This window comes from Schistocerca cancellata, chromosome 12 (assembly GCF_023864275.1).
Source record: "Schistocerca cancellata isolate TAMUIC-IGC-003103 chromosome 12, iqSchCanc2.1, whole genome shotgun sequence".
NCBI classification, from domain to species: Eukaryota; Metazoa; Arthropoda; class Insecta; order Orthoptera; family Acrididae; genus Schistocerca; species Schistocerca cancellata.
This window is the reverse complement of record NC_064637.1, coordinates 134,579,599-134,607,336: the sequence shown is the minus strand read 5'-3', so window position 1 is coordinate 134,607,336 and position 27,738 is coordinate 134,579,599. Positions and strand designations below refer to the sequence as shown.

At 42.2% G+C, this 27,738-nt stretch overlaps 1 protein-coding gene and 1 non-coding gene across 2 annotated transcripts in view; both read right to left on the bottom strand.

Annotated features, from left to right (window-relative positions):
- Nucleotides 1-11,216: 11,216 nt before the first annotated feature.
- On the bottom strand, nucleotides 11,217-11,287 carry Trnag-gcc (transfer RNA glycine (anticodon GCC)). The gene has a single exon. It is a non-coding gene; the product is annotated as a tRNA-Gly (tRNA).
- Nucleotides 11,288-23,030: 11,743 nt separating this feature from the next.
- The window catches only part of LOC126109723 (CDK5 regulatory subunit-associated protein 3), a 73,140-nt gene continuing 68,432 nt past the window's right edge, over nucleotides 23,031-27,738 (bottom strand). The window contains exon 10 of the mRNA XM_049914777.1: nucleotides 23,031-23,174. Within this exon, the coding sequence (XP_049770734.1) occupies nucleotides 23,103-23,174 (72 nt within the window). The 3' untranslated portion in view covers nucleotides 23,031-23,102. The remainder of the gene's footprint in view (nucleotides 23,175-27,738) is intronic.

Sequence of the window (27,738 nt, the reverse complement as noted above, 5' to 3'; positions counted from 1 at the left end):
GATTGTCGCACAGATGACAAAATGATAGATATCTAAATAGATGACAAAGGGACAGAAAAGCAATTAAAATCCCTCAAAAGAGGAAAGGCCGCTGGACCTGATGGGATACCAGTTCGATTTTACACAGAGTACGCGAAGGAACTTGACCCCCTTCTTGCAGCGGTGTACCGTAGGTCTCTAGAAGAACGTAGCGTTCCAAAAGATTGGAAAAGAGCACAGGTCATCCGTCATCCCAGTTTTCCAGAAGGGACGTCGAACAGATGTGCGGAACTATAGACCTATATCTCTAACGTCGATCAGTTGTAGAATTTTGGAACACTTATTATGTTCGAGTATAATGACTTTTCTGCAGACTAGAAATCTACTCTGTAGGAATCAGCAAGGGTTTCGAAAAAGACGATCGTGTGAAACCCAGCTCGCGCTATTCGTCCACGAGACTCAGAGGGGCATAGAAACGGGTTCCCAGGTAGATGCCGTGTTTCTTGACTTCCGCAAAGCGTTTGATACAGTTCCCCACAGTCGTTTAATTAATAAAATAAGAGCATATGGAGTATCAGACCAGTTGTGTGATTGGATCGAAGAGAAGTCTTCGGAAGTAAGAGTGATTTCAGGTGTGCTGCAGGGGAGTGTCGTAGGACCGTTGCTATTCACAATATATATAAATGACCTTGTCGATAACATCGGATGTTCACTGAGGCTTTTTGCGGGTGATGCTGTAGTATATCGATAGGTTGTAACAATGGAAAATTATACTGAAATGCAGGAGGATCTGCAACGAATTGACGCATGGTGCAGGGAATGGCAATTCAGTCTCAATGTAGACAAGTGTAATGTGCTGCGAATACACAGAAAGAAAGATCATTTATCATTTAGCTACAATATAGCAGGTCAGCAACTGGAAGCAGTTAATTCCATAAATTGTCTGGGAGTAGGCATTACGAGTGATTTAAAATGGAATGACCATATAAAATTAATCGTCGGTAAAGCAGATGCCAGACTGAGATTCATTGGAAGAATCCTAAGGAAATACAGTCCGAAAACAAAGGAAGTAGGTTACAGTACGCTTGTTCGCCCACTGCTTGCATACTGCTCACCGGCGTGGGCTCCGTACCAGATAGGGTTGATAGAAGAGAGAGGGAAGATCCAACGGATAGCAGCGCGCTTCGTTACAGGATCATTTGGTAATCGCAAAAGCGTTACGGAGATGATAGATAAACTCCAGTGGAAGACTCTGCAAGAGAGACGCTCAGTAGCTCGGTACGGGCTTTTGTCGACGTTTCGAGAACATACCTTCACCGAGGAGTCAAGCAGTTTGTTGCTCCCTCCTACGTGTATCTCGCGAAGAGACCGTGAGGATAAAATCAGAGAGATAGAGCCCACACAGAGGCATACCGACAATCCTTCTTTCCACGAACAATACGAGACTGGAATAGAAGGGAGAACCGATAGAGGTACTCAAGGTACCCTCCGCCACACACCGTCAGGTGGCTTGCGGAATATGGATGTAGATGTAGAGATCAACGCAGATATAATGCCTGGCTTTGAATGCCGCTTTTGCCCCATGAATGACGATGCATAGTACAGTGTTGTGTAATACACTCCTGGAAATTGAAATAAGAACACCGTGAATTCATTGTCCCAGGAAGGGGAAACTTTATTGACACATTCCTGGGGTCAGATACATCACATGATCACACTGACAGAACCACAGGCACATAGACACAGGCAACAGAGCATGCACAATGTCGGCACTAGTACAGTGTATATCCACCTTTCGCAGCAATGCAGGCTGCTATTCTCCCATGGAAACGATCGTAGAGATGCTGGATGTAGTCCTGTGGAACGGCTTGCCATGCCATTTCCACCTGGCGCCTCAGTTGGACCAGCGTTCGTGCTGGATGTGCAGACCGCGTGAGACGACGCTTCATCCAGTCCCAAACATGCTCAATGGGGGACAGATCCGGAGATCTTGCTGGCCAGGGTAGTTGACTTACACCTTCTAGAGCACGTTGGGTGGCACGGGATACATGCGGACGTGCATTGTCCTGTTGGAACAGCAAGTTCCCTTGCCGGTCTAGGAATGGTAGAACGATGGGTTCGATGACGGTTTGGATGTACCGTGCAATATTCAGTGTCCCCTCGACGATCACCAGTGGTGTACGGCCAGTGTAGGAGATCGCTCCCCACACCATGATGCCGGGTGTTGGCCCTGTGTGCCTCGGTCGTATGCAGTCCTGATTGTGGCGCTCACCTGCACGGCGCCAAACACGCATACGACCATCATTGGCACCAAGGCAGAAGCGACTCTCATCGCTGAAGACGACACGTCTCCATTCGTCCCTCCATTCACGCCTGTCGCGACACCACTGGAGGCGGGCTGCACGATGTTGGGGCGTGAGCGGAAGACGGCCTAACGGTGTGCGGGACCGTAGCCCAGCTTCATGGAGACGGTTGCGAATGGTCCTCGCCGATACCCCAGGAGCAACAGTGTCCCTAATTTGCTGGGAAGTGGCGGTGCGGTCCCCTACGGCACTGCGTAGGATCCTACGGTCTTGGCGTGCATCCGTGCGTCGCTGCGGTCCGGTCCCAGGTCGACGGGCACGTGCACCTTCCGCCGACCACTGGTGACAACATCGATGTTCTGTGGAGACCTCACGCCCCACGTGTTGAGCAATTCGGCGGTACGTCCACCCGGCCTCCCGCATGCCCACTATACGCCCTCGCTCAAAGTCCGTCAACTGCACATACGGTTCACGTCCACGCTGTCGCGGCATGCTACCAGTGTTAAAGACTGCGATGGAGCTCCGTATGCCACGGCAAACTGGCTGACACTGACGGCGGCGGTGCACAAATGCTGCGCAGCTAGCGCCATTCGACGGCCAACACCGCGGTTCCTGGTGTGTCCGCTGTGCCGTGCGTGTGATCATTGCTTGTACAGCCCTCTCGCAGTGTCCGGAGCAAGTATGGTGGGTCTGACACACCGGTGTCAATGTGTTCTTTTTTCCATTTCCAGGAGTGTATTTACTTATTGCGTCACTTGAGTTTGATACGAAAGGTTACACACATAATGTAATTTGAAAAAGGTGTAACTGTTCTATATCTTTCACCTTAAATTAGTTTAGAGAGTACGTGGCTAATATGGAATATGGCCGTAGCATCAACTCCTTGTATGCAAGGTAGTAGTGTTTGATACTATACCCTTCTACAAAAATACAAGGTTGTACGCAGGAGGACGCGCTATGTCATCCCCTCCTAGCTTTCTATGTTCCATTTGGGTGCTAACTTATTTTGGAAAAAAGACTGTTAATATTTCCTGTAGTGTAAAATAGATATTTTCATGTGGATGCCACGTTATGTTGTAAAACAAAATCGACAACATTTTCTGTGATGGTAAATTTGATATTTCTTTACTTTTAAAATCTTATCAATAGAAACACAATGGTTGGGGCAGCACCGGAGAAAATTAGTAGGCAGCCACAAGCGCAGGCACGAATGTAGGTTGGCGATACCTACAAAGACGCCCTGGTAACATTTGTCAGTTTGATTGTGTCAATTAGCAGCAAGGACGCATAGGCTAAGATCAATGGTTCAAATGGCTCTGAGCACTATGGGACATAATATCTATGGTCATCAGTCCCCTAGAACTTAGAACTACTTAAACCTAACTAACCTAAGGACAGCACACAACACGCAGCCACCACGAGGCAGAGAAAATCCCTGACCCCGCCGGGAATCGAACCCGGGAACCCGGGCGTGGGAAGCGAGAACGCTACCGCACGACCACGAGATGCGGGCGGCTAAGATCAGTCTGGATCCTTGTTGTCCACTTATACATTCGACATAAAAGATTTTTGTATGTGCTACCGCGTCATAATGTATGAAACTACTGCTGCTGGAGAAAAACCAACGTTTCGGCCACGGTTGCTGCGGAATTCTTCTGGGTCTAATGGTGCGTTCTAGCTATGCAATGTCCTTTATATTTTGTTGTTCCTCTTCACTGCGCATGCCATTACGTCGTAATTTTAAAAAGGAAGAAGGAGAGGGAACTTTATTTTAATAGGTTATTGCGGTGGAGGGAGAACGTAACCTCTGTTGTCTATTGGCTCTTGAGTTATGTGCCATGATTGGTGGTCACCGTCGAACGAGTGTTTACCAACTGCTGGACGTCGGCAGTTACTCGCCGGTAGTGCTCGTGCCTCGTGTTGACAGTGCGGTCTCTTGGGCTCTGATTGCGGGCAGCCAAGATGGGGCAAGCCTGAGTCCATCCTCCCTGTTCATGTTGTTAGGGTGTTTAAGTGTTTCGATGGCCTCTCTGATTTTGCGTTTCGTCATAACCGGCTGCTTGGCCGACACACAGGCTTCGCTGAATTTTATTTCTTTTCCGCAGTCTTGCTGATGTTCTGCCACTGCAGAATGCGCGTTGCTATTGGCCTGCCAGTCTCGCCGATGTATGCCTCTCCACACTCGCATTCCGCCTTGTACACGCCTGCTGTGTGTAGCGCATCCACCTTGTCCTTAGTGGAGCCTAGCACATCCTGGATCCTGCGACCACTGTAGAAGACAGGCTGCACCCCAAACCGGCAAAGGTGTTAACCCATCTTGGCTGCCAGTAGTCAGAACCCAAGAGACCGCACTGTCAACACGAGGCACGAGCACTACCGGCGAGTAACTGCCGACGTCCAGCAGTTGGTAAACAGCAGCCAACATCTCGTTCGGCGGTGACCACCAATCATGGTACACAACACAAGAGCCAATAGACAGAGGTTAGGTTCTCCTGCCACCGCAATAACCTATTAATATAAAGTTCCCTCTCCTCCTTCCTTAAGTGACCAATGAAACCAACTACCTTTTTAAAATTATGACGTAATGGCATACGCAGTGAACAGTAACAACAAAATACAAAGGACACTGCATAGCTAGAGCGCACCATTAGACCCAGAAGAAGGCCGCTGGAACCGTGGCCGAAACGTTGGTTTTTCTCCAGCAGCAGTATTTTCTTTTTGTTACATTACGACGCGGTAGCACATCCGGAAAACTTTTATGTCGACTGACTCTGGCGGCGGAAGCCTACTCAATTACACTTACACTTTGCTGTGCGTTTTGGCACCATACTGTATGAATAATTACGGTTAATAGCAAGATATATCTGTAAGCATGTGAGTACCTATAATATCGACATACATACGGTTTTAGGGGTGTGGTTTGAAAATGGATGTGTCGGTCCGAAACCGGTTACCACTGCAGCTGAATTTTATATAAATGCAACCGAGACGGACGAAATGAAAAACAAATATTCAATTTTCTGAACACTGAACACTTGTGGACCTATCGTCACGTGGCAGCATGGCTAAAATAAGCCAGGTCTGAATTGTTTCAGTTAATTATACTAAGACCTGCATTATCATTTTTTGCAGTAATGAAACATAACCCTCTCAAAAATTAATCCATGATTCGGCAGAAAATAAAATTAATTTTACTGTCGCCTTTCAACAGCACGTCAACGATGTTCAGAATTTTTATCATCACACTATCATGTAAACTCACAATGACTGCGATAAAGTACACAACATTGTTCACTTGTCTGCAGCTCGTGGTCGTGCGGTAGCGTTCTCGCTTCCCGCGCCCGGGTTCGATTCCCGGCGGGGTCAGAGATTTTCTGTACCTCGTGATGACTGGGTGTTGTGTGATGTCCTTAGGTTAGTTAGGTTTAAGTAGTTCTAATTTCTACGGGACTGATGACTATAGCTGTTAAGTCCCATAGTGCTCAGAGCCATTTGAACCATTGTTCACTTCCTTAAATTATAATTCACATTTACGTGATTAGCGACAGCTTTTGATGAGCGTTTGCGTCCAGGAACATACTCAGTCTCATTGTCTGATTGTCGTTTCCCAAGTCATCCTCAGATTTGTACAAATCGTACTTGAAAAATATTTACTTGGCACGAACACCGCACACGTTACTACTATTGTCAATTACGTTTTTGTCTCTTACCACTGCTTAAACGCATACACCCTGACAAAGGTGCCAATAAAAAAAATGGTTCAAATGGCTCTGAGCACTATGGGACTTAACATCTATAGTCACCAGTCCCCTAGAACTTAGAACTACTTAAACCTAACTAACCTAAGGACATCACACAACACCCAGTCATCACGAGGCAGAGAAAATCCCTGACGCCGCCGGGAATCGAACCCGGGAATCCGGGCGCGGGAAGCGAGAACGCTACCGCACGACCACGAGCTGGACCAAGGTGCCAATAGCGAGAATCTGAAATCAGAGATAGAGCTGCTATTTCTGGGTTAATCGTGGGACTGTCAACTAATATCAATAAAGCGCATCACGTGCAATGTTTCACATGCAATACCTGCGTCTCATCGACTGTACCTTGCCATTACTTACAGGAAATGTATTTGCAATTGAGAGTATGAACCACCAACGGCTGTATATTGGAATGACGACAGTGCAAATTTGTGTCCGACTGGGACTCGAACCCAGATTTCCCTCTTGTCATCAGCTGTCGCCTTAACAACTGCGGCTATCCATTCACGAATCACGGCCAGATCCGAACTTCCATATGTTGTCGTCTGTGTGTCACAACCTGCCCTCGTGCATGCCGTATATTCCCCTCCACGAAGGGCATATTTATTGAGAGTCAAGGGCCTGGTACTGGCGAATAAATACACTCATGGAAATTGAAATAAGAACACCGTGAATTCATTGTCCCAGGAAGAGGAAACTTTATTGACACATTTCTGGGGTCAGATACATCACATGATCACACTTACAGAACCACAGGCACATAGACACAGGAAACAGAGCATGCACAATGTCGGCACTAGTACAGCGTATATCCACCTTTCGCAGCAATGCAGGCTGCTATTCTCCCATGGAGACGATCGTAGAGATGCTGGATGTAGTCCTGTGGAACGGCTTGCCATGCCATTTCCACCTGGCGCCTCAGTTGGACCAGCGTTCGTGCTGGACGTGCAGACCGCGTGAGACGACGCTTCATCCAGTCCCAAACATGCTCAATGGTGGACAGATCCGGAGATCTTGCTGGCCAGGGTAGTTGACTTACACCTTCTAGAGCACGTTGGGTGGCACGGGATACATGCGGACGTGCATTGTCCTGTTGGAACAGCAAGTTCCCTTGCCGGTCTAGGAATGGTAGAATGATGGGTTCGATGACGATTTGGATGTACCGTGCACTATTCAGTGTCCCCTCGACGATCACCAGTGGTGTACGGCCAGTGTAGGAGATCGCTCCCCACACCATGATGCCGGGTGTTGGCCCTGTGTGCCTCGGTCGTATGCAGTCCTGATTGTGGCGCTCACCTGCACGGCGCCAAACACGCATACGACCATCATTGGCACCAAGGCAGAAGCGACTCTCATCGCTGAAGACGACACGTCTCCATTCGTCCCTCCATTCACGCCTGTCACGACACCACTGGAGGCGGGCTGCACGATGTTGGGGCGTGAGTGGAAGACGGCCTAACTGTGTGCGGGACCGTAGCCCAGCTTCATGGAGACGGTTGCGAATGGTCCTCGCAGATACCCCAGGAGCAACAGTGTCCCTAATTTGCTGGGAAGTGGCGGTGTGGTCCCCTACGGCACTGCGTAGGATCCTACGGTCTTGGCGTGCATCCGTGCGTCGCTGCGGTCCGGTCCCAGGTCGACGGGCACGTGCACCTTCCGCCGACCACTGGCGACAACATCGATGTACTGTGGAGACCTCACGCCCCACGTGTTGAGCAATTCGGCGGTACGTCCACCCGGCCTCCCGCATGCCCACTATACGCCCTCGCTCAAAGTCCGTCAACTGCACATACGGTTCACGTCCACGCTGTCGCGGCATGCTACCAGTGTTAAAGACTGCGATGGAGCTCCGTATGCCACGGCAAACTGGCTGACACTGACGGCGGCGGTGCACAAATGCTGCGCAGCTAGCGCCATTCGACGGCCAACACCGCGGTTCCTGGTGTGTCCGCTGTGCCGTGCGTGTGATCATTGCTTGTACAGCCCTCTCGCAGTGTCCGGAGCAAGTATGGTGGGTCTGACACACCGGTGTCAATGTGTTCTTTTTTCCATTTCCAGGAGTGTACGAAACAGCAGAGCACTGGTAACGCCGATTTCCATCAGATAACCAGGTTTTAAATTGTAAGACATTTCCAGGGGCAGATGTGGCCTCTGACCACAATCTATTGGTTATGAACTGTAGATTAAAACTGAAGAAACTGCGAAAAGGAGGGAATTAGAGGAGATGGATCTCGATTAACTGAAAGAACCAGAGGTTGTAGAGAGTCTCAGAGAGAGCATCAGGGAACGATTGACAAGGACGGTGGAAAAGAAAAACAGTAGAAGAAAAATGGGTAGCTTTGAGAGATGAAATAGTGAAGGCAGCAGAGGATCAAGTAGGTAAAAAGACGAGGGCTAGTAGAAATCCTTGGGTAACAGAAGTGATCTTGAACTTAAATGATGAAAGGAGAAAATTTAAAAATGTAGTAAATGAAGTAGGCAAAAATGACTACAAAAGTCTCAAAAATCAGATCGACAGGAAGTGCAAAATGGCTAAGCAAGGTTGGCTAGAGGACAAATGTAAGAATGTAGAGGCATATATCACTAGGGGTAAGATAGATACTACCTAAAGGGACCTTTGGAGAAAAGAGAACCACTTGCAGGAATATCAAGAGCTCAGACAGAAAAGCACTTCTAAGCAAAGAAGGGAAAGCAGAAAGGTGGAAGGAGTATATAGAGGATCTCTACAAGGGCGATGTACTTGAGGGCGATATTATGGAAATGGAAGAGGACGTAGATGAAGATGAAATTTGAGATATGATACTGCGTGAAGAAATTGACAGAGCACTGAAAGACCTAAGTCGAAATAAGGCCCCAACAGTAGACAACATTCCATTAGAACTACTGATAGCTTTGGGGGAGTCAGCCCTGAAAAAACTCTGCCATCTGGTGAGCAAAATGTATGAGACAGGTGAAATACCCTAAGACTTAAAGAAGAATATAATAATTTCAATCCCAAAGAAAGTAGGTGTTGACAGGTGTGAAAATTACCAACTACCAGTTTAATAAGTCACGGCTGCAAAATACTAACACAAATTCTTTACCGACGAATAGAAAAACTGGTAGAAGCCGACCTGGGGCAGGATGAGATTGGATTCCATAGAAATGTTGGAACACGTGAGGCAATCTGAACCTATGACTTATCTTAGAAGATAGATTTAGGAAAGGCAAACCTACGTTTCTAGCATTTGTAGACTTACAGAAGGCTTTTGACAATGTTGATTGAAATACTCTCTTTCAAATTCTGAAGGTGGCAGGGGTAAAATCCTGGGAGCGAAAGGCTATTTAGAATTTGTACAGAAACCAGATGGCAGTTATAAGAAGGGCATGAAAGGGAAGCAGTGATTAGGATTGTAGCCTACCCCCAATGTTATTCAATCTGCATATTGAGCAAGCAATGAAGGAAACAAAACAAAAATTTGGAGTAGTAATTAAAACCCATGGAGAAGAAATAAAAACTTTGCAGTTTGCCGATGACACTGTAATTCTGTCAGCAAACGACCTGGAAGAGCAGTTGAACGGAATGGACATTGTCTTGAAAGGAGGATATGAGATGAACATCAACAAAAACAAAACGAGGATAATGGAATGTAGTCGAATTAAATCAGTTGATGCTGCGGGAATTAGATTAGGAAATTAAACACTTCAAGTAGTAGATGAGTTTTGCTATTTGGGGAGCAAAATAATTGATGATGGTCGAAGTAGAGAGGATATAAAATGTAGACTGGTAATGGCAAGAAAAGCGTTTCTGAAGAAGAGAATTTTTTTAACATCGAGTACACATTTAAGTGTCAGAAAGTCATTTATGATAGTATTTGTATGGAGTGTAGCCATGTATGGAAGTGAATCATGGACGATAACTAGTTTGGACAAGAAGAGAATAGAAGCTTTCGAAATGTGGTGCTATGGAAGAATGCTGAAGATTAGATGGGTAGATCACATAACTAATGTGGAGGTATTAAATAGAATTGGGGAGAAGAGGAGTTTGTGGCACAACTTGACTAGAAGAAGGGATCGGTTGGTAGCACATGTTCTGAGGCATCAAGGGATCACCAATTTAGTATTGGAGGGCAGCGTGGAGGGTAAAAACCATAGAGGGAGACCAAGAGATGAATACACTACGCAGATTCAGAAGGAAGTAGGTTGCAGTAGGTACTGGGAGTTGAAGGAGCTTGCGCAGGATAGAGTAGCATGGAGGGATGCATCAAACCAGTCTCTGGGCTGAAGTCCACAACCACAACAACCGAAGTAGTGCGCTGTCGGGCTTGACTAGCAAAAGAGGGTGGCGTGGGAGGGGGGGAGGGAGGGTGTTGACTAAGCAGTAGCGACTCCGGTCACGGAAACTGACAAAGGCAGGGCGAGCGATGTTCTCACGATATGCCCCTCCATATCCGCATACAATGACGCCTATTGGCTAAGGATGAAACAGCAGTTAGTCGGTACAGCTGGGCATTCCGAGGACTGTTTGGATGCAGTGCATGTCCGAAGGAACATTACTTCGTACTTCTTAACAACAGAGAAACTGCTATTTCGTAGTTACCATTATTTACGGCCGAGGTCTTCACACACCCAGACGCTGTTTTTGTTACGCTGTGGCGGACATTGTGTCTAATTATGCAAGAATTTTCAACGTTAGCTGCCCATTTCGGACACCGATTTTGTGTATGTGATCTAAACCGCATACGTTTTTCCATTCCATTGGAAAGAGCATTCAAACAGGACCCCAGTGGGATAGCATGTGTGGAATCTAATCAACCAGGAACGAAAGCCCTGAATACAGAAGGTAGTGACAACCTTTTACGTCTGAATTGGAGACAATTGAGCGCTGCCATTGGTCAGTGGAATGTAGCCATTTTGGTCCCAAGTAACACAAGAAAGTACTTGGGAGGATTGATTTAATTAGTGGCTATTTTAGACCTCACATTATAACGCCACACTACTGAATTTAGGTCTCTTTTGCTATTACTTGCAGTGTGTAAATGGTCTCTACTGTCATTGAAAACTACTGTGTGAAATGCACCACGAACAACTGGTTGAACGTCGTCACTAATTCTTACAAACTGCAGTTGGTGGCTAAATTTGTTTCAATAATATATATATTACGATTCGTGGAGACAAAATACGCATGAAAAAATCTTGCATCGGCCGGGAATCGAACCCGGGCCGCCCGCGTGGCAGGCGAGCATTCTACCACTGAACCACCGATGCCTATATGGAAGAAGGAATTTTCCATTTATATGTCAAAAGGAAAGAGATCTGTATAAAAATTAATGTTACGTTTTCTATATGCAATATCCACTCTTGGAACAGCATAGGCTGTTGTCAATTACATGACCTTGATCTTCCCTTGTCCCACGCCATTGAGAACGCGGATACCCACGTATTTGAGCCGCGTCTCAAGCTGGCGACATGTATTCACGTCGGGCATATATCAACAATACCTGGATATGGGTGTGAATGAGTGAAACAATCAGATTTATTTTATGTTAATATACCAGACTAACTAAACAAGTAGTGGAATTCTACGAAAATCGAAGTAAAGCTAAATTTGAGACAATAAAATGGATTGCTGCTATAAAAGAGGACATGAAAGAGGCAGATATAAAACAAGATGAAATTCAAGACAGAAAATTATTTAGGCAAAAAATTCATGACTGGGTAGTTGGTCAAGCTGAAAAACCAAAGAAAACAGGAACCACATGGTCTGATGAAAGGAAAAGAGCTCATTCCGAGAGAATGAAAACAATTTGGGCAGAGAGAAAGTCTAAAAGAAAATAACTGAATGCCCCGTGATTGTACTTCGCGTGGTCCAGTAGGGCCCAAACGTGAATAATAATAATAATAATAATAATAATAATAATAATAATAATAATAAGAGCCTAACAAAAAGTCTCAACTTTTCTGTGATGAAGAATGTCAGTGTTGTGCACTAAACTGCTATTCGAAGGCAGATCGTGGTAACAGGTTTTTCCGACATCCACAAGGCGAAAGGCATGCAGAAAGATGCAAAATATGGCTGCAGCGAAATGGAAGGAAAGATACATTTCCACACAGGTGTGCTAGAATGTGTGAAATAAATAAATATTTCTAGCATTGTCGATTAATTGAAAGTAACTTTTGTACAGAATTACTTGGCTAGTACAAGTTTGTTTGTAGTGCAACTGGTAGAGAGCTGGATTGTGAGTGCAAGATTGGCCCCATATAAGCCTCCCCCCCTCCCCTTATTCCTCCTGCTCGATGCACTTAATAAAACTGTCTCCTTAATTTGTAATAGAGTTAAGTAAGAGCTTTAAATTCCATATCATATTACATTCCAATGTCTATTTCCACTTATTACCTTTACTGACTGTATCCAGTCATACTTCGCTGTGGCTTAGTCTGCTTCAATGGGAAAGAAAAAAAGCAGAAAACACACATTTCTAACATGGGATACATACTACTCTCCTCCTTTCCCCTGTCTCTGTCCATTTCCCAAATCCCCTTTCTTTGTCCATCTCCTACTCATTCCGCCACTCTCTGTCCATCACCTCCTCCCCTTCTCTCTCTTTCTTCATCACTTACTGCCCCTTTCTCTCTCCCTGTCCCAGCCCATCTGTGCATCTTCTCCTCCACCCTCTCTCTCCATCTCCTCATGCTCCCTCTCTCTCCCCTTCTCTCTCCATCTCCTTCTACCTCATCTGTCTGTTCATCTCCTCCCACTTCCCATGTCCGTTGCCACCCACACCTCTGTCCATCTCCTCTCCCCTACTCTCTCTCTGACCTTGAGCCTTGCTTATTGTCTTATTGTTATTGCTGATTCAGATTCTGTAGTACTATTCCAATCATAAACCTATAAGCAATAAATACAACTTTCCTGTTTGCTAATAACATTTTAGTATTGTATATGTAATTATATATTAAAAAGTATTTGTCTATATGTGTATGAACATTTATTGTTGCAGTAATGTGAAAAATTTAAAGAACATCGGAAAGAAATATTTTGAAATTTTTGATAACAATGACATATATTTATATGTATTAAAATATGCATGTATTAAAGAATTAGGTACCCATAAACATGCCTGTATTAGAATTCAATGTAGTGTCAAAATTTCAAAACAGTTGGTCAAGAACTTTCAGGGATGAATGTTTTGAAGAAACATCTGAATAGAAACTGTAAATGTTTCTAATCACACATCCCTGAAAGTTTTTGACTGAATGCTTTCGAATTTTGACACACTGTTGTGCTGGAATACATGTGTGTTTTTATATACCTATTTATAATTTTGTATTGTATTAGTATTGGCCTCTGTATATGTCTGCTTGTGTCTGTATACGTGTGGATGTGTGTGTGTGTGTGTGTGTGTGTGTGTGTGTGTGTGTGTGTGTGTGTGTGTGTGTGCGCGCGCGAGTGTATACCCGTCTTTCCGCTCCCGGGATTGGAATGACTCCTTACCCTCTCCCTTAAAACCCACATCCTTTCGTCTTTCCCTCTCCTTCCCTCTTTCCTGACGAAGCAACCGTTGGTTGCGAAAGCTATAATTTTGTGTGTATGTTTGTGTTTTGTTTGTGTGTCTATCGACGTGCCAGCGCTTTCGTTTGGTAAGTCACATCTTAGTTTTTAGATATATTTTTCCCACGTGGAATGTTTCCCGCTATTATATTCATATTTTTAATGTATGTAATATATAAATTTTCACAAATGTAATACTAGGGAAACATTGCAACAAAAAATCTCAAAAAGTTACATACAAACTTTCGGCAATTCACGATTTTCAAGCTAAGGAACATTTACGTTCTTATTTATATAGTTTTTACGCATGATCAATTTCAGATGAATCACAAGTATGGTGTAAAGAAACTGTATTTCAAAATCTGAGAAATCATTTAACAATTTATGACCACATTATTCTTCCCAAATAAGTCATTAAAGTCAATCGTTTGCCATGCCCAACTGTCTGCATTGAGCTTCTTGAAAAACTGTATAATTTTGACAGAGAGAAAAAATTAAAAATTGTCTGGAACCTACCAGAAGATGTAATAAGGCCACGGCATTGCGATAAAATGAAAGCTGTTCCTATTTAAGCACTTTTAAATCGTGTGGTTTCAGCAGCAATTAAGTACGCAGTGGAACAGAAAGTACTTTAAAGTTCTGCTGTAATTGAATATTTTATAGACATAGAATAATTTTCCTGGTTTAATCTGACAGACTTCTGCTCTACTGTATCTACGTAGTCCTAAAGCATCGACTGCACACCAACCAGCGCAGCGCCGCAAAACGCTATCGAGATGGCGCTGTTAACACCGGTGGAGACAGCGAGCAGCACCGCACCTCCTGTCAATGCTGACTCACCCGGCCGCCCGTCGCTGGTTGGTCCAGTTTGGGCACAAACTTCGAGAGCATCCAGCAAGTTGATACTTAGCCTGAGTTCTGTGACTAGAAATCAATATAAAAGATTTTGAATGTTGGCCTCCATAAGGTTCCCTTTCTGTGCAGCCACCGTGGAATATAAAATTATGAAGAATATAGCAACCAGTCATGGAAACATAATTTACTTATCTGGTTGCAAATCGATTTCGACTGATACCAGTCATCATCGGTGCATTTTTCTAATCAGTATATGCCGTAAGTAGAAGTGCTGTCCTTGCTAGATGTTAGTTGTCTTCTGTTTTGCTTTGTAATTGTCATACTTTTAAAATGGCTACCCTGCAGCAGAAATCATTTTGTGTTCTCGAGTTGGCGAAGTGCAATTATGTGACTACAGTGCAAAAATGTTTCGTGCTCAGGTACCACATAAATCCTCCAAATGGATGGAACATTCGCAGATGGCATCGACAGTTTCTAGATACGTGATGTGTATGCAAAGGAAAGAGTCCTGGCCGCCCTCATGTTCCTGTAGAAGATTTTGCACGAATTCCGACGTAGTTCTTCAAAATCAACTTGTTGTGCCAGTCGGGAGTTACAACTGCCTACAACAACAATCTGGTGTGTTTCGAGATGTCAGTTGCTTATGAAGTGGTGCAACTTACAGCTGTTACAAGCTCTGCGTCCTGATGACAAATGCAAACTTGTGACATTTTGTAACGAGATTCTTGATGCTATTGACAACACTTTCGCACAATGCATCGTGTTCAGTGATGAAGTGACTTTCCACGTTAGTGGTCAGGTAAACAAACACAATGTTCGATTTTGTGGCCTACAGAACCCACATGCAGCCATGGAACGTGTACGAGATTCGCCCAAAGTCAATGTGTTTTGTGCGATATCCTGATCATCTGTTTATGGCCCATTCTTCTTTGATGGAAACACAGTTAACAGTCAGCAGTATCTCGCTATGTTACAAAACTTGTTGTTTCCGAGGCTGCACGAAGCCAACTTCATTTTTCAACGGATCGGGCACCCCCTCACTGGAGTCGCCAAGTGTGTGAATATCTGAATGAAACTCTACTGAATTGTTGGATTGGTCATCAGGGAGCTGGCAACTTAACATGTCTCAGCTGGGCTCTACGGTCAACTGGTTTGACACCTTCTGACTTTTTCCTGTAGGATTTCGTTAAAGACAACATTTATGTACCACCACTCCCACAGAACCTGGAAGGGTTGAAGAACCAGATCCGTACTGCCATAACATCAGTGACAAAGGACATGCTTGCCCGAGTATGGGAGAAATTTGAGTATAGATGTGATATTGTTCGTGTCACTGATGGAGGATGTATTGAACATCTGTAATCTGAACTTGAGAGGTTCGTAAATATGTGAGTAAAGTTTCAGATTCATATGTCTTAAAGTTTAATAAATATATGCATTCGCAATACATATATTCTTTTTGAAACACACTGAATATTATAAAAGTAAGTTTACAGTGTGCGTGCTGCTAAATCTCAAAATCTCCCGGTTCGATCAAGGGAGTTATATAGTGCGGTAGCCCTCTATCCCTCATTCCCGTTTTTACCTGAAGGGCATGCTTTTGAAGATATAAGGCCTGCGAAGTTTTGCCCTCTCTAGAAATTTCTAGAACATTTGAGAGTATTCGAGACCATCCCACAACATTCCAGCATGTTCCACAATGATCAAGGATGTTCTGGAATGTTCAGGAATAGTCTAGAACAGTTTCTTATCAGTGACGAAGAAAGGGAATGAAAAATTATTGCAGTGAATGAATAAAAACAAACAGTGAAGTGTGAGTAGTCAAAGTGATACAGTGACAGAATATAAATCGAAAATAAAGTGAGAAAAGTGTGTAAAGTGTACTTAGTGTATTTTTTAGTAAAAAGTTGATTTGATTTATATTTTAGAGAATGCCCAAATGTGAAAGAGGAGGAGACCTTGCCAGTTCTGAAGCAAACCAGCGAAAAAAGAAAGAGCAGCAAAACATCGAGACAAACAAACAGCGCGAAGCACCTTCAAGTTCCAATGGATGACAATGAGCACCATGAGAAGCAGAGAACCAAAGAACAACAAAATGAATCGACTGAAGAATCAATAACTGTGACACAATATCATAATAAAAGACTGGGAACTCTAGCCAGCCAGGAAAATATCACCCTGTGAGAAGTGTGCACGAGAACAAGTAAACAGTAATCGGGAAAATGGACATCTGCCAATTTTGAAATGTGAAAAAATTCAGTTGAAGAATAGCAGGATTCTGTTCAATGAATGGAAGAATTCGATTACAACCACTGGACACATCTCTGCAGGAATTTTTTAAATTACATGACTGAGAAAACTCCAGAATCACTTTCTTCAAAAGATAAAAATGCACAACACTTGCTTCCAAATGACATATTTCGGTGTCACTTCGATCAACATTAATAAGCATGAAAGCGATTATGGGGTTTTTTTTCCCATCCAAGGACAAATCTATCCCAACAAGGGATCATTACTACCACTACCCAACGAAGGCCATAAACTTCTGTAAGTATATTTCATTAGAAGTGAAGAACCACAAATTGATCAAGGATGCACAGATATCAGTGGATTAAGACAAGCAGTAGTCCAAGATGTACGGTGGATCTTACACAAATGTAATCAACTGATTCACACATTCAAAACAGCACTACACCGAATGATTTCTGATGACTATACAGTTATAATTGAAGCTGACAAAAGACCACCTGAAGGACACGAACATCAATTAAACATACCCCAGATACATGTACTTGCCATCGTAACTGTGGACAATGAAAACACAAGCCAAGACATAATTGTACAACAGAGAGAAGGACTATGACACACTGCAGAGACACACTGTTCATATGATGCCCTCCAATATCCGTTAATATTTCTACACAGAAAGGAAGGATATCATTTTAATGTGAAACAAATCCAATAAATTGCCAGCAGCCATTAAAAACTTGGTTTCAGATAAGGCACAATTCAAACAGAGTCTGAAAGACTACTTCTACTCTATAGATGAATATCTTAACAGAGACTGTTAAACCAGCTTAAGTAAAAATGTCTGTTACATTTCAGTTTTGACAGCATTTGGTCACAACAGTCAAGATTACGTATTTTGTGTATGATAAATTTATTAATAGTGCATAATAATGTTTCATTCTGACAGCATGTTAATTCTGTAAATATCAGCTGTACTGATTTCTCAGGATCTATGCACCCAAATTGTGTGAAAATGTAATCACATGTCAGTTCTAGTATAATATATTTGTCCAATGAATACCCGTTTATCATCTGCATTTCTTCTTGGTGTAGCAATTTTGATGGCCAGTAGTGTAGATGTCAATGTCCCTACCTGTTATATGTGTAACACAACAAGAAAAATGTTTCAACAATGAAAACAAGGAATTCCAGTAGAAGATCTTGCAAGAATCATAAAAAACTGGCACACTAGGCCGAGTATACACCATACATGCAAACAATGCTGAATGTTCCTGTCTCCACATATTGCTACACAAAACATGGGATCAACAAGTTTCACAGATCTCAAGACTGCTGACAGTTACCTATGCCAGGCGCATAGAGAAGCATGTCAATGCTTAGGATTCGTGGAAAATGACAACCACTGGTAATTAACACTACGAGAAGCCTCACTCACAGCTTCGGTTGAACTTATTCGTGATAATTCTAACAATATGTAATTCACAGAATTCAGAACAGCCATGGGACTGCTTCAAAAAGAGTATGAGTGATGACGTACTGTACCAGATCCTACAAGCTCGTCCTGAACTGACCATTGAGTTCAATGACGACATCTTCAATGAAACACTCATTCGCCTACAAGATAAATGGTTAGCAATAAACAACCAGACCTTAGCACAACTTGGGATGCAAGCGCCATGAAAAGAAGCTACCAGTGTGCCAAATTTTCAAATTTTACCATGCTATCATGGACCGTATCGATAACACTGGCAGAACTATTTACTTGGACGCACCAAGCAGCCCTAATTAATCTACTGCCAGCGAAAATATGTGCTAAACAACACATCACACTTGCACTGACATCATCCAGCATTGCAGCCACACTTATGAAAGGAGGATGAACTGCCCATTCTGCCTTACAACTAGCATTTAATATAGCCGAAGAAAAATTCCCGGCATATAAAATCTCAAGAGCGTCTGGATGGGGTGAACTTCTAAAGCTAGCTAAAATTATCTTCTGGGATGAATGCCATATGGCACATAAAAATCACTCTAAGCCATAGATAGAACATTACAAGATCTGTGACAAAACTCTGAAGTGGTGGGAGGAGTTCTACTCATAGTCTTAGATTTTCGACAAACACTTCCAGTTATCCCCAAGTCATTGCTGGTAGACGAGGTCAATACATGCTTAAAAAAGTCACATCTCTGGCCACACATACAAATAAAATATAAGAGTTGAACTATCGAAAGATGAAACAACAGCACATTTTGCTCAACAACTTTTACAAATAGGTGAAGGCGCATATCCTACTGACCAGATAAGCGGCCTCATGAAACTCAACAATGACTTCTGCAACTTAGCCATCGCTGAAAATGAACTCATTGACCAACTTTATCCAAACATTGTTCACAACTATACCAATCTGGATTGTCTACTTGAAAGGCAATTCTGGCAACTAAAAATAATATTGTCGATGATACCAACTTAAATAATCAAAAGAAAATACCCAGTGAAGAAGAATATACAAATTAATCGAACTTATCCACAGAATTTCTAAATTCTTTGTAAGTATCAGGAATGCCATTACTCTGTCTTCGACTTAAAACTGGATCTCCGATCATACTGCTCAGAAATCTCAACTCACCAAAACTATGTAATGGAACAAGGATGATTGTCAAACAGCTATCGAATAACATCATACAAGCCGAACTTATGACTGGTAAGTACAGAAGATTCACATTATTCATCCCCAGAATACCACTGATCTCTATTGAACAGCCATTCCAATTTAGAAGACTGAAATTTCAAATCAAATTAGCCCACAGTTTTACATTTACGAAAGTGCAAGGACAAACTTTAAAATATTGCGGCATCAACCTCAAAGACTCCTGCTTCTCCCAAGGTCAACATTATGTAGCTTGCTCACGAGTAGGAACTTCAAAAAAATTGTACATATGTACCTGGGATAACAAAATGAAAAACATAGTTTATAAACTAATACAGTAAATAGTAATTTTTGTACCTCTAGTACTTTAGAAAAATATTGTAACTATTTACAGTACTTCGTAAACAAATTTTTTACTTCTTATACTTTAAAGTTTACCATTTATTCCAACTACCACACAATATCATATCAACTCCTAGAGCGAAGCTGGGTGCCCGAGCTAGCAGTGAATAAATGTAATTGCACATATGAGGTACAAGAAGTTAAGTTTCTTTTCTTTTTAAAAATAAAGCATTATGTACAAATCATTTTGGATGCCTGCCACTGGCCATCACAACCCCTCTCCTTCCTTGTTTGCGTTTGAGACAACTCCCACAGCAGCCAACACAACAGTATCAAACGTAAGCAATGTCATGACTAGGGTACAGTTCATGTTTTCATTAGTATGATTCTCATACAGTGTGTTTAGCAAAGGAGTGCCTGATTTTAAAATCCGATATCTCAACAAATAGGATCGATACAAGTGTTCCACTAAAGGTTTATTTATTGTGAAAGCTATGAGAATGTTGTGCAGAAGTTTCCAAGTACTTTGACAATCTGCTAATAGATGGCACTATACGCTGTGCAGCTCGTACAATATCAGCGCGCATAATTAAACTTGTCCTTTGTAAGCAGTCTTTGCAATCGGATCACAATCTTCCCAAAATATCCAACAACTGCAGTATGTAGGTGCTGCAAAATAACAATGAAATTAGCCATCACATCCTGTAGTGTCTCAACCAAAATGGAGTCAGATGCCACACAGATTGACGATTCGTGCTCGTCCAACATGGCGAGATGGTTCCAGTAAACAGTGTCTTTCAATGTGGCCCACAAAAAGTAGTCACGAGAGTCCTGCAGTAGTAAATTTGGAATAATCCAACGCAATGATTGTTCCCAAAGTATTCATCAAAAAAGGGAAACAGCTGTTCGGTGCGATGTAGTCTGGCCCCATATAGCACGAGCCACTCGGTGCCAGGTTGATCCTCCAACACTAGATGTGTGGCGACAAATTGTTCCAAAACTGCAATGTAGTGTTCACGAGTGAAAAAGGGCTAATAATGACTCTGCTGAATACTGCAGCCCAAACAGTTAGGTTTCGCTTCACACAAATGGGGATTTTCGTAACCCCAAAATTGGAAGTTTTGGAGGAGGAGGAGGATATTGGTGTTTAACGTCCCGTCGACAACGAGGTCATTAGAGACGGAGCACAAGCTCGGATTAGGGAGGGATGGGGAAGGAAGTCGGCCGTGCCCTTTGAAAGGAACCATCCCGGCATTTGCCTGGAGTGATCTAGGGAAATCACAGAAAACCTAAATCAGGATGGCCGGACGCGGGATTGAACCGTCGTCCTCCCGAATGCGAGTCCAGTGTGCTAACCACTGAGCCACCTCGCTTGGTATTGGTAGTTTTGTTTATTCACGACTACACTCAGGTGGAAGTGTGCTTCTTCTGTGAGCCAGATGCGGCCAACATCAAATCCTTCATTATTACTCATTGTGAGCATCTGGTTCGCAAAGTCAACTCTCTGTCACCTATGTCGTACAGGTGGCTTTGGATTTTGAATGGAAACATCTGTAGGTACTGGTTTAGTATTTTCTGTGAGCTTGAATGCTTCAAACCAGTCTTTGCTGTAATTCTCAGATGGATTTCTTTGGATTTTGCTGAGTAATTCCAGAAACCATGGCGACCTTTTCAGGATTAACTACATGTTGCCAGGGGCCAACATTTCCCAATAGATAATCAGCCACGTTGCCTAACCGTTGAAATTTGGTGAAGAGCTTGCGAATGGTTTTTGCATTGGGTACTTTTGGAATATTAAATCCTGTTTCAAAACTGTGTGTTATTGTCATAGGAATGTGTTCTAACCTGTGGTATTCCAGCATCATCCAAACATATTGCTCAATGGAATACATTACTTCAACCTCTTCCTTTGGCATGCTAACCTTCTTTCACATTTCAGTGGTGTAACTGGTCTTCCTTTGCTGTGGCACACTGTTTTGTAGGCACTACGTATTGTGATCATGGCAGCGTCTGTTTGCAGATTTTTGAACTATTTCCAAACTTTTGTACTTCTCTGTAAATTCATACAGCTTTCACTATAAACATAGCATCTGTTCCACTTGTCTATCGATCTTAGTTTTTGAGATATTTAATTTTGAAATTAGGGATTCCTTTGCTGGACACCCTGTATCTAGCGCTCAAAGTGTTTACCTTGAGCTCTGATATGTGCCGTAAAGAAATTCTGGGTGCACAATACTTCTTCATCTGCCTTTCGCACATTACGTTTATCACACAATGGAAAATCCAGGATGGAATGTAACAATATTATGAAAAGGAAAGTTGCTACTGACCATACAGTGGAGATGCTGAGTCGCAGACAGGCACAACAAAAAGACTCTCACAATTAAAGCTTTCGACCATTAAGGCCTTCGTCAACAATAGAACACACACACACACACACACACACACACACACACACACACACACACACAGTCGTCTGATTGAATTTTATGAGTTGATTTTTCAATATAGTGCTGTGATCAGTCTCTTGAACTGTTTGTCCTTATACTTTATAATATATATTTACGAAATTATTATTAAATATATTTGTTACCTTTTACTTATCATTTACAGGCCATCCATTCATTTCAATAGTGATGTTATCTCGTTCTGTGGCTGATTGTCCTATGTTTATGGTGTGATGATGATGATGATGATGATGATGATGATGTCCCATACTCCGAGGAGCGTAGGAGACAATGCGGGAGACCCGCACCGCTGATTAGGCAAGGTCCTAGCGGAGGTGGTTTGCCATTGCCTTCCTCCGACTGTAATGGGGATGAATGATGATGATGAAGATGACACAACACCCATTCATCTCGAGGCAGGGAAAATCCCCAACCCCGCCAGGAATCGAACCCGGGACCCCATGTGCGGGAAGCGAGAATGCTACCGCAAGACCACAAGCTGCGGACATGTTTATGGTGCATTGTATGTAAAATTCAGTTAAGCGCAAAAACTACTTATGCATTAACTGACACAGGTAGAAGGACTGGTGGTGCACCCTATTAACAATAATTTGTACAATATTCATACAGTTCTGCAAGAACATCTAATCTTTTTAATATTAAAGTGAGGTTCTTGGAGGCAACAACTTAAATGTTAGGAGAAAGTCCAGTTACAATTGTGTAGTAACTTGCTGTGCATATCCAAGAAGTAAAAATGTATGTCACTATAGTCACACTACAAGACTGTTTAGTGCAAGTGTAAATGTCAGTGTTGTGTGTCTTAAAAGGAGCACATTCAAAGGAAGTAATTGTGGATGTCTTCTGCATAAAACTCTTCTGATTAATGTAAGTGTACTCTCAACATCATGGTGTTCATCTGAAGAATACTCAAAAAGTAGGACAAAAATATATTTATCTTTATTGTATTTTGTTCCTTTAATAAGCATAGGTTATAGAAGGTTGACTCCACCCATTATGTTGACTCGGCGATTGTTGTAACGTTTTGAAATGTCTTGCTGGATCTGCAACAGAAGAACAGTCTTTGTGAGACATTGTTGATTTTGTAAAGGCAAAAGGAAAAATAGCAGTTACCACAATAACATAATACAGAATTAGAATTGATATTTCTCCTCAAAAAATCAGCACAACACTTCCATAACATATGTTCAAAACTAAACTACTTGCTTAATAATTATCCCATTTCTACAGTTTATTATTAGGTCCTTCTTCAATAATATGCGATGCAGACATAATATTCCTTAATGCAATGCATGGAGGAAATCATTTCTACAGTTTGTACTTTGTATTCTTTATGTTTTTTTTTTGTTTGTGTTACAAACTATGGTCTTATCCAAAAGACCTGAGTAGAAACCATACTTTCATATGTTGGCTAAACGTGTTAAAGTGTTAAAAAAGTGTCAGCATTCAGGTCTTGAAGATGGTTGTCATAGACTGAAATTTATTACCTGTTACACATGGTGGTAAGAAACAGTCTGAAAAGTTTGTAAGGATGTTGCAGGATAGGTTGTGCTGAAAAGTAATTGTTTATTAAAAAAAATTCAATACTTGTGCCATCTTGAAGTTAATTGGTATTGAAGCTATCCAATGAATCCATTGTGCACAGACTGAAAAACTACACTGAAAAAATACCACATACAGTGACATGACAAAAATGGTGGAAAATCAAAAAGTTTTAATCTGTTCATGAAAAATGACTTTCACATTCTACTAATCTGATCTGGCTGCTTGTTAGTGCCTTATAACACTAAATCTTGTGATTACATTCAATAGTCTCATGTATGAATACTGCCCACTGAAACATAAATACTTTAAAATCCTGCAACTTAGTCGTACTAAAATACGCAGTCAACCAAGGAACCATTTATGTCTTTGTATGAATTATGGGCCACGATATTATACAGGTTGGTCAGAAACAGTCTGGAGAACTTGTACGGGTGTTGCAGAGTAACTTGTACTGAAAAATAACTGTTAAGGAAAAAATTCAATATGTTGTACAGTTTCTGCATTAATTAGCATCGAAATTAGCCAATCAGGCCTTTGCGCTCACAAATTCAAGCACCCTGCCAGAAGCAATGTCACGAAACATGATTGATTGGTTTCCTAAAACAGAACAAGAGAGCGATACAAAATTTGGACATGGGACAGTAGTAAGGATCGAACCCAAGCCAGAAGCTGAGCAGTCTCATGCACTATCATCTGCACTATATATATATCATCATTTAACATTTTTACCATACCAAAAATCTTGGAAAGCTCCCGACTGATTTACTTCAAATTTATACGCAATATTCTAATACATACTCAGCCAGACTAGGCTATATACAGGGTCTCGCATAAGAAAGTTGATGTTTCAAAATAAAATAGAGGTTGAAGTCTGTCGACAAAAATCTTTATTTATTACTGAAACAAACAGTTTTGGAATTTATTTCTTAAAAATTATTTCATTAAAATGCAATCCAGTATGCCTATGCCACTCATTTAAACATTAAACACAGTTTTGCATAACAGCTCGGCATGTTTACACCGGGATGACTGCCACTTCACTACATGTATCTCCTTTCAATTGTTCTACAGATATTGGATTACTGATATATACTTTAGATTTGACATACACCCATAACAAAATATCCATGGGGCTGAAATCTGTGCAGCATGGGGGCTAATTTATGTCACCCCTCATGGAGACCACTTTGCCAGGGAAAATATCACAAACTCGCAGTATAGATGCATTGGATGTTTGTGCTGTGGCTCCGTATTGCTGAAACCATGTTCTTTGATTATAACTAGAAAAGTTTTGTAACTCAGCCACCAAAAAGTCATTTAACATTGTCACATAGCATTCCAAATTCACTGTAACTACACGACCACTTTCATCCTCTAAAAAGTGTGGGCCAATTATTTCTGAAGTGAACATTGCAGCCCATACAGTAACTTTTGGTAATTAAGGGGTTCCTCATGCTGCTGTTCAGGGTTCATTGCACTCCAGTAGTGGTAATTTTTCTTACTGACATGACCGTTCAGGTCAAAATGAGCCTCGTCAGAAAACAAGATGCAATTAAATGAATGGCAATCACTCAGTCACATCATTAATGAACTGCAGCCTGTGTCTGGCATCCTGGGGCTTTATTTCTTGCACCAGTTGGGTTTTTAAGGGGACAGTTTAAGGTCCTTTTGCAGAATTTGGTGCAGTGATGATCTATGTAAATTTAAAGAACTTGCACGCTCATAAATGGAGAGGTTAGGATCATTACGAGCAGACTGATTTACACTCACCATGGATTTGCCCATTCTTGATGACCTTCATCGACTGCATTTCTGTTTGGCCAGTACTGAACTGGTCTCTTCAAACATTTTGATCCATTTCCTGCTAAGGGGCACATTTCACCCGGAGCATCATTTATATTATGCAGTCCATGATCACTGCAAAATTTCCTCCGTATTACAGTTGTCGAATCACCATTTTTATAAAATTCTCACACACATAATGCATGGTCTGCTCCCAAGAAGCACTCTATACCAACTGAATTCCTAAAGGCCAAGCAGGTTATGATCATACTTCCCACTCTCCTCCGATTCATTGGGCATGTGCAGAGAGCTTTTCAAATATAAAATTTCTTTTAAGACATCCTGCATCTCTTTAAACACCAGTGTATATGTTTTCTGTTAAAACCATCTGTTCCATGCTGTATTGTAAAAATGTGCAGTTTGTTTATTTATCACAGTCAATTTTAACTACAATAGCAAGGCATTTTAACCATTAGACACATTGCTTCTCCCAAATACTGAGTGGTCAGAAACAGTGTGACAAGGTTGTAAGGGTAATGTGGGGAGATTGTGCTGAGAAATAATTGTTAAGAAAAAAATTGGATATGTTATGCCATTTCCGAGTTATTTAGTGCTGAAGTTAGGCAATTAAATAGTCAAGCACAAAAAATCCAGCAGCTGGCCAGAGGCAGTGTGACCAATCTTATTCTTTGTTTGGTCTCCTCAAACCAAATAGATACAGCTTTTGCTCACCTATCCTAAATTTGTCACTTCTGAAAAAGGCACATTTAACTGGTAATGAGCATTTGAACAAATGGTAACACGTGGACCTGCAGATGTCTGTGCATTACCGCATTTAAGCACACACAAGTAGAAGCAATGATGCGATTGGTTAACTCCAATGTTAAGAACTAAGGAACAGTACAACACATTGAATTTTTTTCATATTTCTCAGCAGAAACTTCCCTGCAGCAGCCTTAAAAGCTTATCAGACTGTTTGTGACTGCCCTATATTTTCGTACTTTATATACCATAGAGAGGGGGACGGCAGAGATGGAGAGAGATAAGGAGCTGGAGTTGCAGGATAAAGAGAGGGTGGGGAGGGGGAGGAGGGAGTTGGAGGGGAGGGGGGAGGAGGAGGAACAGATGTGCAAATAGAGGGGGAAGGAGGAGATGGGCAGAGAGAGGAGAGAGAGGAAGATAATGATATACATCCAGTTCCACACATATTTAGCAATTGCCAGTTTGCTTTTCCATAATAAAGTAATGTCTGAAAATAGCTGCAGAAATATTAAATCAGGTATTAATAAGATTTCAAAGTAGTGCAAAGATTGGCAACTTGCTTTGAATATCCAGAAATATAAAATTGTGCAATTCACAGAAAAAAATAGTATTCTGTAACTACAACATCAGTGTTCACTAATACAATTGGTCAACTCATAAAATTGCCTGCATGTGACACTTTGTAGGGATATGAAATGAAACAATCACATATGCTCAGTTTTAGGTAAGGCAGGTGGCAGACTTTGGCTCATTAGCAGAATACCGCGGAAATGCAATCAGTCTATGACACAGACTGCTTACAAATTGCTTGTGTGTCCCACCTTACAATACCGCTCAAGTGTTTTGGATCCATACCAAATAGGAGTAACAGGAATCATTGATTGTGTGGTGTCACTGCCAGACACCACACTTGCTAGGTGGTAGCCTTTAACTTGGCCGCGGTCCGGACCCGCGTGTCGCCACTATCAGTGATTGCAGACCGAGCGCCGCCACACGGCAGGTCTAGTCTAGAGAGACTCCCTAGCACTCGCCCCAGTTGGACAGCCGACTTTGCTAGCAATGGTTCACCGTCTACATACGTTCTCATTTGCAGAGACGACAGTTTAGCATAGCCTTCAGCTAAGTCATTTGCTATGACCTAGCAAGGCGCCATATTCAATTACTATGTCTTCTGAACAGATAATATTGTGACTCATGTACCGTCAAGAGCGACGTTCATCATTAATGGATTAAAGTTAAGTATCAAACTAATTACGTCCACTTTGTGAATTCTCATTCCTTGTCATGTTCCAAACCTCACGTCAGTATAGTCCTTCCCTCCTCACGCTAGCCTGCTTGAGCTAAAACGCGTGCATTTCGGCCTCCACTTGTAACACGGTGTTGGCTCTTCTGCTAATACAAAAGATTGTATACACAGAAAGACAGCACATATGGTCACAGGTTTGTCGGTACATTTTGAAAAAACTGGATCGGCTCCCGATGATAGCTGCAAATTATCCTCAGACAGCCTAAGAATAA